Source organism: Patella vulgata, chromosome 2 (assembly GCF_932274485.2).
Source record: "Patella vulgata chromosome 2, xgPatVulg1.2, whole genome shotgun sequence".
Lineage (NCBI taxonomy): Eukaryota > Metazoa > Mollusca > Gastropoda > Patellidae > Patella > Patella vulgata.
In genome coordinates, this window is record NC_065880.2 from 8,247,133 (window position 1) to 8,263,616 (window position 16,484).

Consider the following 16,484-nt stretch of genomic DNA (forward strand, 5'->3'; position numbering starts at 1 on the left):
AATCCTTTATAAAATTTCGAAACAATATGCAAATCATAAGACATTAAAGGGGATTTTTTTAAACGACATATTTGAATTTCTTTTAAAAGGTCGGTATTAGATTCAGCCACACTCTCCTTCTGTGACCATAAAAGGAAAAGCTTGTATTTTGTAAAGAAACTTACATGAAAGAAGGGCGTGGAAAAAAGAGAGAAGCCAAACGAGATATCATTAATGGATTTAAGTTCAAAAAGCGCTCAGGGCGTACTGGATACGCGAGTACAATGTTATGAACTGAAATGGAATTGAGAGAGAGAAAGAATGGGGTTTAACTTCCACTCGACACAGACTAGGTCATTTAGGGACTAACATATGGTTTATTTTTATTTTAATAATTCGCTTACGCCTAGGAGTCTTAAGCAGTGGGAGGAAACCGGAGGACCCGGAGAAAACCCACGAGGTTGAAATGGAATCGAGTTTAGCGTTCTAATGTTCTGCTCCGACTGGGCTAATGAAGACGGGCATACGCTATCCAGTGTGTTATGAGGGAAAGTTTGCCCAGACTACGACTTACTCTTATTTCGAATTCAAACCGTCATGGGTTAGTTTACGTGCACTCCAACGTGAAAACGTGACTTCGGGTTTTCGTCCCATCTGAAGAACTATGCCGTGTAGAATGTTATAGGTTCCAATACAAGGGTGGGGAGAGAAGAACCATTGAAATTTTTCAAGGCCGGCCTTAACTTAGTCCTTCGAATGAGACGAAAGCCGTGGTTTACTCGTGTAGGCATTTGCATGCACATAAAGGAACCAATGACAGCTGGCCAAAATGCCGCTTTCCGGGCAAAATTCTCTTGACCCGCATTGACTAAAATAACAATTACCAACACACTATGGACTGGTATGTACGTATGCATTTGCCGATTATCTTTGTTTTTACACTTTTTGCAACTTTACATTTTCTCTGAATCCACATGCAGCCGCGTCTATAGCTATATACCCACGTTATTCCCTGTGAAATTCTTTTTTATTGGCACGTGGGATTTTGTCTTGGTGCGTGTAACGTAAGATGAAATGAAACAATGTTTAACGTTCTACTTGTCTGCACTGACTGGGATAATGGAGGCGGGCATACACCATGCAGTGGGCTGTAATTTAAATTTTGCCTGGATACTATTTGAAGAGCCCCGGGGAAGAACGATCTAAGTCACGTTTTCAATGAACCCCAGTAAATGGCGCCATCTGGTAGCAAATTGTATAAGTTTCAGGTAAAAAAGATCGGAGTCACATCGAACCAAGGCCCTTCTGAAATGGCTTCCCGGACAAATACTTTCATCAAACCCCTTGTTTGACCTTAATTTGGCTGAAAAGTGGAAGTCAGTTGTTGTACTGCTAATTGTGATTCGTATTAAACATCATTTTGAAGTTGTAATTAAACCCACTCGTTGCTCTATTCGCGTCACGCATTCTCGTCCAAAAGTCTGTTTTGCCTTTTATACGTAAAGTCCAAAATGTGACTTAGATCGTTCTTCCCCTGGGCTCTTCATTTCTTATTTCCAATGCCAGAACAACCTACTATTACCAGAGCCAGATTATGGTTTTAAGGGACCCTCGCTATAATTCGGACTGAGGCCCCTCCACCTTATGCCCCCGTCAGATCGGAGTGGCGTCCTTACTGCGCGTCTGCGACCGTATGGCAACCAGAAAATGCCCAAGGTCGCCGGCAAACGTGAACACAACGCGAGAAAAAAGTCGCGTTCTCACAGCTTTCCAGGTCAAATTGCAGGATTACTAATAATATGGCGTCCTCGTAATTTTATCGATATTTTGGGACTAAGATTTACGAATATTGGTATTAAGAAGGATTGCCTTTTAGACCACAGTTTACACACCGTAGCATCATGACCTCGGTAAAACGTCTAGTTATCCGACAACTTACGTTGTTGAAAAAACTGAGAGAATACTCTTCGAAACCTACTTGCTTGAAAACGTAAAGAGAATACTCTTCGAAACGTCGCCTAAATAAAACAGTAATTGTCCTCCCATAAGTATGTGTTATAGTTTACTGATTTATCTAAATGCCTCTAAAAAATCATAAACGCTCCCATTTAATAAAATTGCAATGGTTTTATTTGATTTGTGTATGTGTGTGTGTGACAGATGTGAAACAGAGTAGAACCGCATTATAAAAAAGTATTGTTTCGATATGGTTGTTATTTAGAGAAGAGATCTATTCTCGAAGTAGGGAGTTCTGTGTGCAGAATGGTTAACCGCCACACACCACATTGCTGACAGTCGACCTGACAAGGACAGCTGTCTAGTCGTTCGCATGGGACGCAAAACCGAGGTCCCGTGTATACATTGGCGTGCCGGTAAAAGATTCCTTGGCAGTGGAATTCGATATAAGAGTAGGTCATAGTGCCGCTGTCCGGGCAAAATTTCCCTCATAGCACACTGTATGGCGTATGTCCGTCTTCATTAGCCCAGTCGTACCAGAAGAGTTATTTCAGTCGACACCCCTTTCTCCTCTGATCTATCTAGGAAGAGCATATATTTTACACACTATTTTGTTTTTGTCATACAATTCGTATAGCCCCTAAAAACAATTACCCGCTCCCCCTGGCATCCTCCCAGTTCGGCACTGCTAAAAGAAATAACCCCTGCCCCGGGCATCCTCCCAATTCGACACTGCTAAAAAAATACCCACTCCCTTGGACATCCTCCCAGTTCAGCACTGTGGAAAAAATACCCGCTGTCCCTGACATCCTTCCAGTTCGGCACTGCTAAAAAGAATACGCCTTCCCCCGGGCATCCTCCCAATTCGGCACTGCTAAAAAAATACCCCCTCCCCGGGCATCCTGCCAGTTCGGCACTGCTAAAAAAAATACCCCCTTCCCCGGGTATCCTCCCAGTTCGGCAAAGTACCCCCTTCCCCGGGCATCCTCCCAATTCGGCACGGCTAAAAAAATACCCCCTCCCCGGGCATCCTGCCAGTTCGGCACTGCTAAAAAAAATACCCCCTTCCCCGGGTATCCTCCCAGTTCGGCAAAGTACCCCCTTCCCCGGGCATCCTCCCAGTTCGGCACTGCTGAAAAAATACCCTACCAACTCCCCCGGGCATCCTCCAAGTTCGGCAATGCTAAGAAAATACCCCCCCCCCCCTCCTCGGGAATCTTCCCAGCTCTGCACTGCTAAATAAATACCCACTCCCCGGACATCCTACCAGTTCGGCACTGCTAAATAAAAAAAAACCCACCCACTCCCCCGTGCAGTCTCCCAGTTCGGCACGACTAAAAAAATACCCACTCCCATTGGCATCCTCCAAGTTCGGCAATGCTAATGCTAATCTGTGAATTGATGCACAACTGAAATAATCCACAATTCAGTTTTTCATGTAAAATTTATTTGTTCTTGCATTATTTACAGTCTAAATCACACATAATGCGACAATCGTCGGTTCATTCATACAAAACTAAAATAAAAACTAAAATATATGAATAAAACAAAATAAAACAATCTTTAAATTTTACAAAATTATTCAAATTGGAAAGACATCATTAACAATATTATTTGTCATTCTTATTATTATTTAAATCAATTAAAACCTATGGGCTACATTTTTGTACACGAAATACTAATTAAAATTCTTTTTTCTTTTTTTCTTTTTTGCCTAATCCATGTCAACAAAGTGATTCAACATATTAAGATACTTTCTTTTTTCTAAACATTCGGGAAATGTTCATTCGGTCGTGTGTTAGTGTTATTGTCATGGTTCAATGGCTGTTGACCTTGACCTTGACAAATCGTGCAGAACCTTCAGGAGATCGTATACAGGTCACAATTCTATGGAATACAATTACAATAAGCAGTAAATGTATTCCATAGAATTGTGACCTGTAGACTCCAGTTCAATTACTAAATGCCATTGAAACAATTTATTCAGTAGACCGTGTTGGTTCTTTTGCTATTCCCATATGTACAATATGTTGTATAGCGGTGGACTCTTGCACCCGTGGACTATTTAACCTCTTCAAACAATCAGGTTGATATATCTACAGATCTGATTAGGTGGCATTATCTGTATCCCCAGTGGCATGGTCCCGGTCTACTCCACTAACCCATTGGTCCATCCACGGGGTTTTCACGAATTTAAATTATCTTCCCTTTATCGTAGCTTGATCCTACGAACTATTCAACAGTTTACAGACCTGGGGCCTGTTTCACGAAATTTGAACTAAGATAAAATTCAAATTTTAGTAAATTGATTGGGTAATATTAGATTGATTTTAGTGCTTAGCCGATCAAAATTGAAGTATCTACTAAAATTTGGATTTTATCTTTAGTTATGATTTCGAGAAACAGGGCCCAGACTTAGCGTCATTGTTTACGTTCCGCACAATAATCTTGATCGAAATCTTTCGCTCACTTGATTGATCTATATAAATAGTAGAAGTATCAAGGGCAGATAATTTGACTATGTGTCTCCCCTGTGAATGGATCCAGGGGTTATCGGAGTAGAACGGAACGATACCACAGGGGATGCCGAGAATAATTAGGTGGAGATCTTTAGTAGCGATCATAGGATAATACTTGTGTTCACCAATTAAAGTCTGTGAACACCAATTGAGGGATTGGGCATCCCTCGCCAAATCATAAATTTGTGATGGTTTAATCTCATATAAAAAGGAAATTAATTCCACAAGTTTTTCAATTAATGTTCAGTATTTACAATGATATGATGATATTAAGCCGTGAAAAATTCGATAGGACTCACAGAGGCTTTGAAAATAATTACAAAGTGCTTTATTAAATTTCATTAAATAAAATAATGTGGTTGAACCATCTCTGTATATTAGTGCCCACAAATTTTACTTATATTAAACATATTCCAAATATAGCTATAACATTACATTTTATAGAGAGAGAGAGAAGAGAGGGGAGAGAAAGAGAGACTAACGTCCACTCGACGCAAACTTGGTCATTTCGGGAATAACATATGGTTCAATTTTATTCCAATAATTCGCTTGCCCGTAGGTGTCTAGCAGTGGGGGGAAACCGAAGTACTCGGAGAAAACCCACGAGATTGGACAGGCGACCCTACTCCTTGTCACGTAGAACCGAGGAATCGAAACCACGCCAGTTGGCTCAATGACAGACCTACCATTCACCCACCCAAACTCCCGATTAGAACACCGAAAAAGTCTTCTATGTTTCCGAGCGGTAACAGCCACACAGACGATTTCCAGTGCATTGATATTTCCTGTTGAGATTAGAAGAGAACATTAGTTCGAAATCCAACTATTCATAAAAGTATTGACTGTCACGAGACCAGAGAGAGCGAGAGAAATGGGGTTTAACGTCCACTCGACACAGACTAGGTCATTTCAGGACTAACATATGGTTTAATTTTATTTCAATAATTCGCTTGCGCGTAGGGGTCTTTAGCAGTGGGAGGAAACCGGAGGGCCCGGAGAAAACCCACGAGGTTGGATGTATTAATGAGACTTAGGTGTGACTACAATCTATACTAATATTTGTGACTGTCGTTTGCCCCGCTGCAGAAATTTGGTGTATAGAGGTATCTTGAACCGGAGAGGAACATAGGCCTGGTGATGTTACTTCCGGTTCACAGCTAAACCGGAGCTACGCCGGGTCAATCGCTATTGTCTTATAATAGATGTATATCGAATCCCGGAATTTCAACTCAGTTTAAAGGCCACTCCACTTTTAAGACCAATTATATTAAATGGTCCTAAAATCAGGATTACACTGTAATCTAATGGGAACTTTGGCATTTTCGGTTTAAAGACCATCCCCCCTGTTAAGGTCAATTTCATTAAATGGTCTTAATATCAGGATTAAACTGTAATCTAATGGGAACTTTGACATTTCCATATTATCCAAGATATGTATGAAATCTATTGTATTATCCAACAGCAACAGTAAAACTCTCTTGTAATCCAACTCTGTTTAAAGACCACCACCCTGTTAAGGTCAATTTCATTAAATGGTCTTAATATCAGGATTAAACTGTAATCTAATGGGAACTTTGACATTTCCATATTATCCAAGATATGTATGAAATCTATTGTATTATCGAACAGCAACAGTAAAACTCTCTTGTAATCCAACTCAGTTTAAAGACCACCACCCTGTTAAGGTCAATGTCATTAAATGGTCTTAATATCAGGATTAAACTGTAATCTAATGGGAACTTTGACATTTCCATATTATCCAAGATATGTATGAAATCTATTGTATTATCGAACAGCAACAGTAAAACTCTCTTGTAATCCAACTCAGTTTAAAGACCACCACCCTGTTAAGACCAATTTTATTAAATGGTCGTAATATCAGGATTAAACTGTAATCTAATGGGAACTTTGACATTTCCATATTATCTAAGATATGTATGAAATCTATTGTATTATCGAACAGCAACAGTAAAACTCTCTTGTAATCCAACTCAGTTTAAAGACCACCACCCTGTTAAGACCAATTTTATTAAATGGTCTTAATGACAGGATTACACTGTAATCAAATGGGAACTTTGGCTTACCTTTGGCATTTCCATATTATCCAACATATATATGAACTTTATTGTATTATCGAATAGGAACAGTAAAACTGTCTCTTGTAATACAATAAATGTAGTTCACCTCAATAAATATAAATCAAAAGATGAAAAACAATGGAACAAAAAAAACATATCTTTTAAAAACTGTAATCTTTAAAGAGCCAGGAGCAGGTATGTCGTAAAACTTTAATTTGGATGTAGTCGGCTCTTCCCAGTCTTATTCATTTAGCAATTAGCTGCTAAGGAGAATAATGTGTCGTCATTAACCAGTCTTTGGTCATGTACATCCTTAAAATATACTTATTGATTTTGACATTATAATATCGTCTGTGTTTTTCATTCGTTAAACCGGGGAATACAAGAATTTAAAACAGATCAGAGGGACACAATATATGTCCATCGCAGTAAAGGTAAAGTAAAATTCAGGAATTACGCAAGAGACGACTTTGCTCCGGGTTCTTTAAAAAATTACAAAATAAAACCAATTTACTGAAATAAATAGCAAAAATACAAGATGGTTGATAAAATGACAAAAATTCAATATTACAAAAGCGATATTTTAGAAAAAATAAATGATATTTGAAAATCTATTAAATCTGAAAATGTGTCAAATAATAAAATCACACTTGTGCATATTCTTTCTACAAACATACAGAATTATATACAGAATAATCCAGGTATCGGCGAATAACCCGCGCCTTTATCAATATGATTACATACTAGTAATAATTTAATTCATTATTATCATTTACACCACAGCATAATAACACTTAAATATACATATAATACATCGTATTTAGTAAAAAGGGTGGGGTAAAATACATTCCACGACACTTATGCCTATGATAACTGGTAGTTCATTGGTGCATCATTTTGAGTCTTGGTTATCAAGTAAGAAGTGTCTCGAGTCTTAAGGGTATCTTGCACCAATACGGATGGGGAGGGTGAAGTGGGAATTATGATGGCGACGGTGACGCAGTAATTTGTTTTCTGCCTTTGTAATTTACAGAAATCATAATATCCAGGTTTTAGAAAACCCTTTCGTTTATTTTAATAAGAAATATATTAATAGATTTAGATTTTAGTGGGGGTAAACGTGCATTTATCAATGAATTCTGGCCTCACTATCCCCTTCGGTCTTTTTCCTACGACATCCCCCTTTTTACGGGTATTAGAACCCTATATCTATCAATGCGCCTGTTTTGGGGACATGCTCTTTAACGAATGCACTGAAATCACATTTAATTATTATAGGTGTCTCAGGGATATCAGAGCCTATAATAGGCCGCGATAAAGTTAGGAATCTGACCAAGGGAGATAATTAGGCTGGACAACCCACCCGTGTTCTAAACACCGTCAATACTGTGTAAGTGGGTTTAACCAGTTAATTAGTTAATGACTGGGGGGTTAACCGGAATATAAAGGAACATAACTAATACTATCTATATTCAAAATTATATATCAATTAATTACAAACACATTAGCATAAAGATCCATTAATTGGAATGATTTTCATTTTGTGCTTAAAATTTTACAAAATGCTTTCAAAAATATGTGTTGCATGAAAGCGAGTGTCTAATGTGGAAAAAAAACTGTTGATGTTCTTATGAATAATACTGTCTGGATAATCAAGGCATAACAAAACGTTACGTCATTTTATCCTGATACGTCATAGCACTCGCCATGTTACATGCTCTTTTAGTATCTCGTTATCAGACTTAAATTGTATATGATCACACACGCATGCGTATTGATAACATTTTGTCTCTTTTGATATGCAAATAACTTCTGTTTGTTGCTCGATTCGTTGCTAGGTTACATCATCGCAATTGTTAGCACTGCATCCGTGAATTTTATCCTCGGAGCCTTGTCCTTGTTGCATACGGGGTTTCGTTGCTAAGGCACTGAATCTTATGTTACCACCCCGCTACAGCACCACAGTTTCGCATTAACCATCCATTAATAAATTCAGCATCGGCGTCGTATCTTTTGTATCATTAAACGAATGATGCAATAAAACTTGTGCCCTTTCACACACACAAGAAAAACAAAATAAAACTAATTAAGCTTAATAGATGTTTGATACGAATGTTGCCAAATGCTGTGACCTTGACTGTTGGTAATCTCCCATAAAAAGAGCGGAATAGAGTAGATGACGTCATTATCACCGGAATCATAGCGTTACGTACGTGGTCTTAGGCGTAGTTACTTTTTATGACGTTTTCAGCTAGTAATAGCATTTCACTGACGTCATCTGCTTAAAGTGATTCTATATTTAGGAATTGATTACGTCATCTCCATCACCCTTTATACTGTAATCTGATTGGTCCAATAATTGAACTTATTACCTGTTTCAAGAATCCTGGTCACTAAACTCCACGTGCAGATAGTCACCATTAAAGTCTTTGGAATACCCAGGCCGAAATTCCGTTTCGAATTCGCGACCCGGTAATGGCGATTTACGAACTTCTTTTAACTGAATGATGCCATTTGGTGAATTCGATGACCCTGCCACGCCGTGATCTTTGCCGTCACTTCCCTTCACACATTTCTTACAATTGTTTTTATATTTTGGTTTTACTGCAGAACCATGGCAACGCACTGCAAATGAGAGCTCCTCCGCCATTTCTGAACACAATGACTGCTGAAATGAATTTATATTAAGATAACCACTATCAAATAAAAATACAAAACTAATACTTGTAAACAAATATGAAATCGGAAAATTTAGGATTTAAATACTCGGCGTTGCTATTAGGTTCCCACTATCACGATTCACACGCTACGATTGAAATCGTGGTTTTAATCTTGAAGTAATCGTGGTGATCCTATCAGGTCTTATTATATATTGTGGTCAGTCGTAGCAATCGTGTTGATCGTATCGAAACGTATCCGAATGTGTCTGCATTTACCAGATCGAGGATTCCATAGGGACAATCCTATCGCAACGCATCACACGACAGTGGAAACCTAGCATGAGTAAGACGTGGAAGTCAGGTGTCCGACCCCGGTGTTGTTCATCTGGATTTTCCGGCGTGGTTATCTCTTGTCAGTAGTGCAGGGCAAGGTATAGTCCATTGGATAGGACGAACACCTAGGTTCCGTGTACATTGGCGTGCACGTAAAATAACCCTTGGCAGTTGAATTCTATAAAAGAGCAGGGGATCTCTCTACACCGGACCTCGGATTTCCGCCCTATTCCAACGACTTGACGCATCCCCCCACTCCACCGTTTTGATTCAGCTGAGATAGAGATCGGTCAAGGGAAATAACTAAGCATTAAAGTCTTAATTCGGAATCAACTGTGGTGTATTTTTGTGAGGCATGTGTAAAAACTCTTTATAAACAGACGTGATAATCCTTGCTGACCAATATAGGGTTAGGGTAAGTGTCTGGATCATTAAGTCTAACATCCGTGGCTTTCACCACTATTAGTAAGTATAGGAGCACCGACAAGATAAACCTGCGGACAAGACAACAAGACAAACCCGCGGACAAGACAAACATGGACATTAGAAGAAATAAACATATCAAGTTCAATGATCCGGGAGGGGGGGGGGGCGGTAGCAATAAGCGTCCTCTGAAACGACAATCTAACTGTAAATTATTAAGGCCATTGAACACCAACGGCGGGAAAACTAACTGTATAAATTGCGTTACATACAACATACTTACCCTATCGTTAGATACAACACACTTACCCTATCTTTAGATACAACACACTTACCCTATCTTTAGATACAACACACTTACCCTATCGTTAGATACAACACACTTACCCTATCGTTAGATACAACACACTTACCCTATCTTTCTCAGCATTCTTTCTCGACTTCCATATGAATTCAAACATGGCCACCATGACAGCTAGAGCTAGGCCCGCCAACAGAACGACGAATATACCCCCGACATTTTCTACACCTAAAGCATTGGCTTTTTGATCTTTCTGGTCATCCCTGGTACACGTTCCTGTTGATTTCCACCATTTATTGTAAAGCATCTGGATACGACCATTCTCCTGTAGTTCTAATATGGCCATGGATAACTTATCTCGGTACGGTGAATCTGAAAACAGAAGTACAACACGAATGATAACAAGTTCTAACTACTGTATGGATTTAGAACTGCGACGTCCTATACATTGTGGGGAGGGACAGAGAAACGGGGTTTAACGTCCACTCGACACAAACTAGGTCATTTCGGGACTAACATGGTTCAATTTTATTTCAATTATTCACTTGCGCGGTGGGGTCTTTAGCAGTAGGAAGAAACCGAGGACCCGGAGAAAACCCACGAGGTTGGAAAGGCGACCCTATTCCTTGTCACGTACAACCGGGAAATGCAAACCATGCTAGATGACTCAATGACAGACCTTATGTCGCAGCGCGCACGCGCTAACCACCCGGTTATCAACCCCGCGTCCCACCTATACTTAGGCCTAACCGAACTAAAGACGTAACATTGCGTGAAATAAAATTGAAATTTGTTAAACTGTTTGTTTTTGGCTCCAATCTTCGAAATGATTCTAGATTTAAGATTTAGTTTTTTGACGTTCGTTCGTTTCGTTCGTTTCTGGTGTTTTACGTCCACTTCCACCTAAGGTGATATCGTCGACAAAGTTTTTTGACAATCAAACGACCCCTTTATACTGTACTCCCATCAACCGCCGTTAGAAAAGGCGTCACGTGGAGATGACGTAATCATAGTGACGTGTTGAAATGATGTATGTTAAATGAAGGCGTTATACGTCAAGTCAATTCCCATTATTACAGTTCAATATGTGTTCCACCAGACGATATGTCATGACAAGTTATTCACGTGGAATGATGAAGAAGATAGCGTGTGTTTCTATTTCACACTTTATGCCACCATGCCACTCTATAAAAACAATTGATACGTGAAGATACATGGATTCAAACTTTTCGTTCTTAATATTATTCACTTTTGTGTGACAGCTATATATGCTCTATAGACATACTGTAATATGAGAGAGATAGAGAAATGGGGTTTAACGTCAACTTGACACAGACTAGGTCATTTCGGGACTAACATAATAATATGGTTCAATTTTATTTCCATAATTCGCTTACGCGTAGGGGTCTTTAGCAGTAGGAGGAAAGCGGAGGACCCGGAGAAAACCCACGAGGTTAGACAGGCGTCACTACTCCGTGTCACGTACAAGCGGGGAATCGAAACCACGCTAGTTGACTCAATAATACGATTCGGTCATCCAACCTCTATGTACCGAGTGTGTTAAGATGTATTATGTATGACACGACTGTTTTAAAACCTTAGGCTGTTCACTTTCTTTTAGATAAATAGATAGCCACGGTGGCTAAGTTTCCGACGTGGTTTCCCCTTGTCAGTGTTGCAGGACAGACAGCCTGACAAAGACAGCTGTCTAGTCGTTCTGATGGGACAAGCAGCCGAGGTCCCGTGCATACATTGGCGTGCATGTAAAAGATCCCCTGGCAGTTGGAATTCGGTATAAGAGTTAATAACTAGATAATGTAAGGGAGAGAGCGAGAGAGAAATGGGGTTTAACGTCCACTCGACACAAACTAGGTCATTTCGGGACTAACATGGTTTAATTTTATTTACATAATTCGCTTGCGCGTAATAATGTAAGGGAATATGTTAAAAAATTCATTCAGTCAAATTGCTCCACACTGAACCGAGATATTAGCCTTTGAAATTTGGGCCTAGCCTCGATCATCATTACTAAAGTCGGTATGGTCTCGAGTATCAATTTTTGGATTCAGTCATAAATTAGCGTTAAGCTGCAGATCGGATTCAAATCCAGTGAGAATCCAAAACATAAGATGGCATCGGGAGTTGAATATGGTTTGGATAAGTTAATAAATGTCTAATTAATAGTTTATATAACATTTCAGGCCAAATGAAAGACCTGCAATAGGTAGAGTTACCTCTTGCATGGTGTATGTTAAAAGTTATATAATATACTTACTGATTGGTGTTCCTATACCATAACCTTTAGTATCTAATAGTCCGCCAACTTGCATGAGCTCACAGTTCCGTTGTATGACGTAATCAATTGTCGTCGACTCCATCAGAAAAGCGAAGTTTCCTTCCAGAACCTTATTGATGCCATCTGCGTAGGAATCCATCAGTGCACCCGGTTCGTGGTCCTTCATAAAGGCCCACATTCTTTTATATATATCTATACTAGAATCCTAGAAATATGAAATAAAATGGGGTTTAAAGTCCTACTATTCTGCTATGACCGGGCTAATGAAGACGGGTATATACACCATACAATGTGCTATGAAGGGAAACTTTGTCCGGGCAGCGGTGCTATATACGGCCTTACTGGCTGCCAAAACTATATAATTTCGGAATACACTAGTGGTTCAATTTTATTTCAATAATTCACGTTGGCCGGGGGGGGGGGGGGGGGGGGGGCTTTTCGCAGTGGGATGAAACAGTCCGTAACTGAAAAATCCACGAGGATGGATATGCGGCCCTACTCCTTGTCACGCTCCAGTGTGGGCTCGAAACCACGCCATTATACCCAATTCCAGACCTTATTATGTAAATCGTACGCCTTAGACCATTAGACCCCATAGCTTCCCGGATAAAGATAATGCAGATAAGCATTTTTACTAGCAAACCGGTTTTTGAATACCGACCCATTTAAGGAAATGAATATATGATGGCACCTTCTCTTTCGGGACATGACACGCTATAGTATCTACCTAAATATAGATATGACATGGAGTTACCTACCCTGAAAAAGGTCATGGTGGAGCCACTTTTAAGAGTTCCGTATAAAATATCCGTCTGTTTCGCCAAGTCTTCAGCACTTTCGATAGGGGAGACCATTCTCTCCACAGTTAAAAACGCCGCTAGGTTCGCTGTATATGAGGATATGATAATTAGGGTGAAGAACCACCACGTGCCACCCACTATTCTAGTAGACACTGCTCTGGGATTCACGTCCGAACCCTGCTGCATCAACGTTCCGACTGTAAACCAAAAACTGTTGGCTAAATTAAATGTATTCTCCACTGTATCCGTGTCCGGATTGCAAGGGTGCGGATTGTACCATTCGTACGGGCTAAACCTCGCCAGAATAAATATTGTAAAACTCACTAACAAGTACGCGCCGATCACATACAGCCAAATCTCTACGGCTAACGGATTTAAAAACGAAAATAGTCCGGGTTTTTCACCCTTGGGTACTTTGAACAATATCGTTATCCCTAAATTTAAAAATGGTTTAGTAAAATCAATGACTTGTTCTCTAACATAACTAATGGTTAATGGCGCCACAGCTAAATCAGCTTTCTGAAATGATAAGAAAAGGATTATTTTAATATTTTGGCAATCGATACAACAAAAACTGACCAGTTAAACATAGAACAGAGACAACATTCCACACACGGACCAGGCTACGAGTTCAAAAAGCATTCTTAGACTTAAGTTGAGAATTTACTCAACTTTCAATCACTGTTTATAAGAAATATATGTGATCCAGGAACACAAAACATTGCACAACGTTCCTATTGGTCTATTTGATACATTAAAAGAAAACAAAGGTTTTATAAAGGGTTATATTTTAGCTAAAGTAAGGCGAACAGTTTTGAGATTCTTAACTTAAGTTTGAGAATGCGACAGGCGACATGAGCCATGTTTAGTAATGGTAAATAGATAATAGCTTAACAACAACATATAAGATGCTCTCTTCGCCTATGCTTCACTGAAACAAACCCCCTCTTGATATCGGACAAACCTGACCAGTTTCTGTGTTTAAGTCAAAAGTCTAGACGTGGCTATTCACTCGAGGTTTTACCTAATTTTATGTTATTTTATAATTATCGTTATGGTTCCCTAGTTACCCCTTTTTTTAAATTGTTGCTATACATTCTGATTAAAATACAGATCTATATAGTTTTGTTTTTTATACTTTCGATGTCAGGGGCCGCGTCAGGATTGTAAAACGGATTTTGACCTTATGACGTCAGACATTGATCAATCAATCAGCGTTGACGTTTCTAGTGGTTTACCCACAGTTCCGTGCATCGCACACCAAGAAGTCGCCGTAACAGATGGTTTCATTGACTAACCCCTCATGCCATCCAGAACGCAGGTTCCAGGTCCTAGTGTAGTGAAGACAAATAAAACGAAATTTTGAACTATATAAAAACGAAACGAAATAGGATCTGTGTTTTAATCAGACTGGTTGCTATAGTATGCACATTCATTGGCAGCTCTGTGTATGAATCTCATTTAGGCAAGTTTTGATTGAAAGATGCACTATAACTGCTAAAATAATAATACAGTTTTTTTTGTCAATTCACGAATATATTAGGGTCTATAATATTTATTATGTCTATCATGACATACACCAAAGGAGTCTATAATATTTATTATGTCTATCATGACATACACCAAAGGAGTCTATAATATTTATTATGTCTATCATGACATACACCAAAGGAGTCTATAATATTTATTATGTCTATCATGACATACACCAAAGGAGTATAACACGACATTGTAACATGCTTAAGGGTGAATCTTGCGTTTTGATTGGTCAATTAGACACTGTCGATTGGACAATAACACCTCTCTGTTATAGTAATTTCTTTTAAAATGCTAAAATAACATGTTACAATATCGATAACCACTTGCTGTTTCGCATTTAGAGGGGTGTTATTGTCCAAAAAGACATGTCCTGAGATTTTACACTAGAACCTGCATCTTGGGTCCTAATGATCTCAGGACATGTCTATTGGACAATAACTCCCCTCTAAATGCGAAACAAGAAGTGTTTATCTCCTAATTGAAACATACAAGGTCACAAGACACATGGATTTTCAGTAAGCAAATTCGTCATACATTAATATAAACAATTGAATTCTTTTCAAAACCGAGATAGACTTTACTGGCAAAATAAATATTAAAAGAAGCGTGTGTGACCTTTAAAGAAAATTCCGATTAAGTTGTCGGCCCCCCCCCCCCCAAAAAAAAAAATAAAAATAAATAATCATATTTCAGTTAGAAAAAAAATACAAGATCATTTATTAGATTTATCAAAACACTGGGATTTTTAGTTACTGTGGATAACCCATTAGAAACGTCAACGCTGATTGGTTAGTCAAATATCTGACGTCATAGAGTTAAAAGCCGCTCTTCATGTGCAAAATCGTCAACAAAAGCAAATAACAGTGATTAAATAGGGTTTAACGTCTTACTGTTCTGCTCCCTCTGGGCTGATGAAGACGGGCTTGGAATTACGATATGCCTGGAAAGCGGCTCAACGAACTACTCCTATTTCAAATTTCAGCCGCCAAGGGTTATTTGCGCCCAAGACAATGTTCATACAGAACCTCAGTTTATCGTTCCATCCGAAAGACTAGACAATTTTGCTGTCAGGCCAATACGGACAAAATAAAATATAAATAAAACATTTGTGACGATATTTACCCTATCTATTATTTGTCTTACTAAACCATTCCACTCTCCCGTCTCGTCATCTTTAGAGCCAAACATTCCATCAGGTACTTTTTCTATTTTATATTTAAAACCGACTATTCTGGATATTTCATCGAGTAAATCTATACAAAACCCTTCATATTTAATACCGTCGGAACCAATCATCTCTTTCTCTTTTATGTACGGCGCTTCCTGAAACAAATAAATTACTGTTTATTAGGGCAAATAAATAAAATGGGGTTTAACGTCCCACTTTTCTGCACCAACCGGTATAATGAAGATATTAGCCATATAGTGTGCCATGAGAGGTATTTTTCCTGGGCAAACACGTTGGAAAATCCAGATGAACTTTCTCGGCCAATGCAGGGATCGAACACAAGACCTCCAGGCTAGCGAGCCAGCGTCTTAACCACCTAGCCACCGTGGCTCCCTTACTAAATGCCTATCAAAGAAGTTATACGTCATCAAT

General features: G+C 39.1%; 1 protein-coding gene across 1 annotated transcript in view; it reads right to left on the reverse strand.

Moving 5' to 3' along the window:
- Window positions 1–3,381: 3,381 nt before the first annotated feature.
- The window catches only part of LOC126809984 (glutamate receptor ionotropic, kainate 2), a 155,575-nt gene continuing 142,472 nt past the window's right edge, over window positions 3,382–16,484 (reverse strand). The window contains exons 10-14 of the mRNA XM_050534870.2: window positions 16,007–16,207; window positions 13,304–13,864; window positions 12,525–12,750; window positions 10,362–10,621; window positions 3,382–9,197 (exon numbers count right to left, since the gene is read on the reverse strand). Coding sequence (XP_050390827.1) covers window positions 8,910–9,197; window positions 10,362–10,621; window positions 12,525–12,750; window positions 13,304–13,864; window positions 16,007–16,207 — 1,536 coding nt within the window. The 3' untranslated portion in view covers window positions 3,382–8,909. The remainder of the gene's footprint in view (window positions 9,198–10,361; window positions 10,622–12,524; window positions 12,751–13,303; window positions 13,865–16,006; window positions 16,208–16,484) is intronic.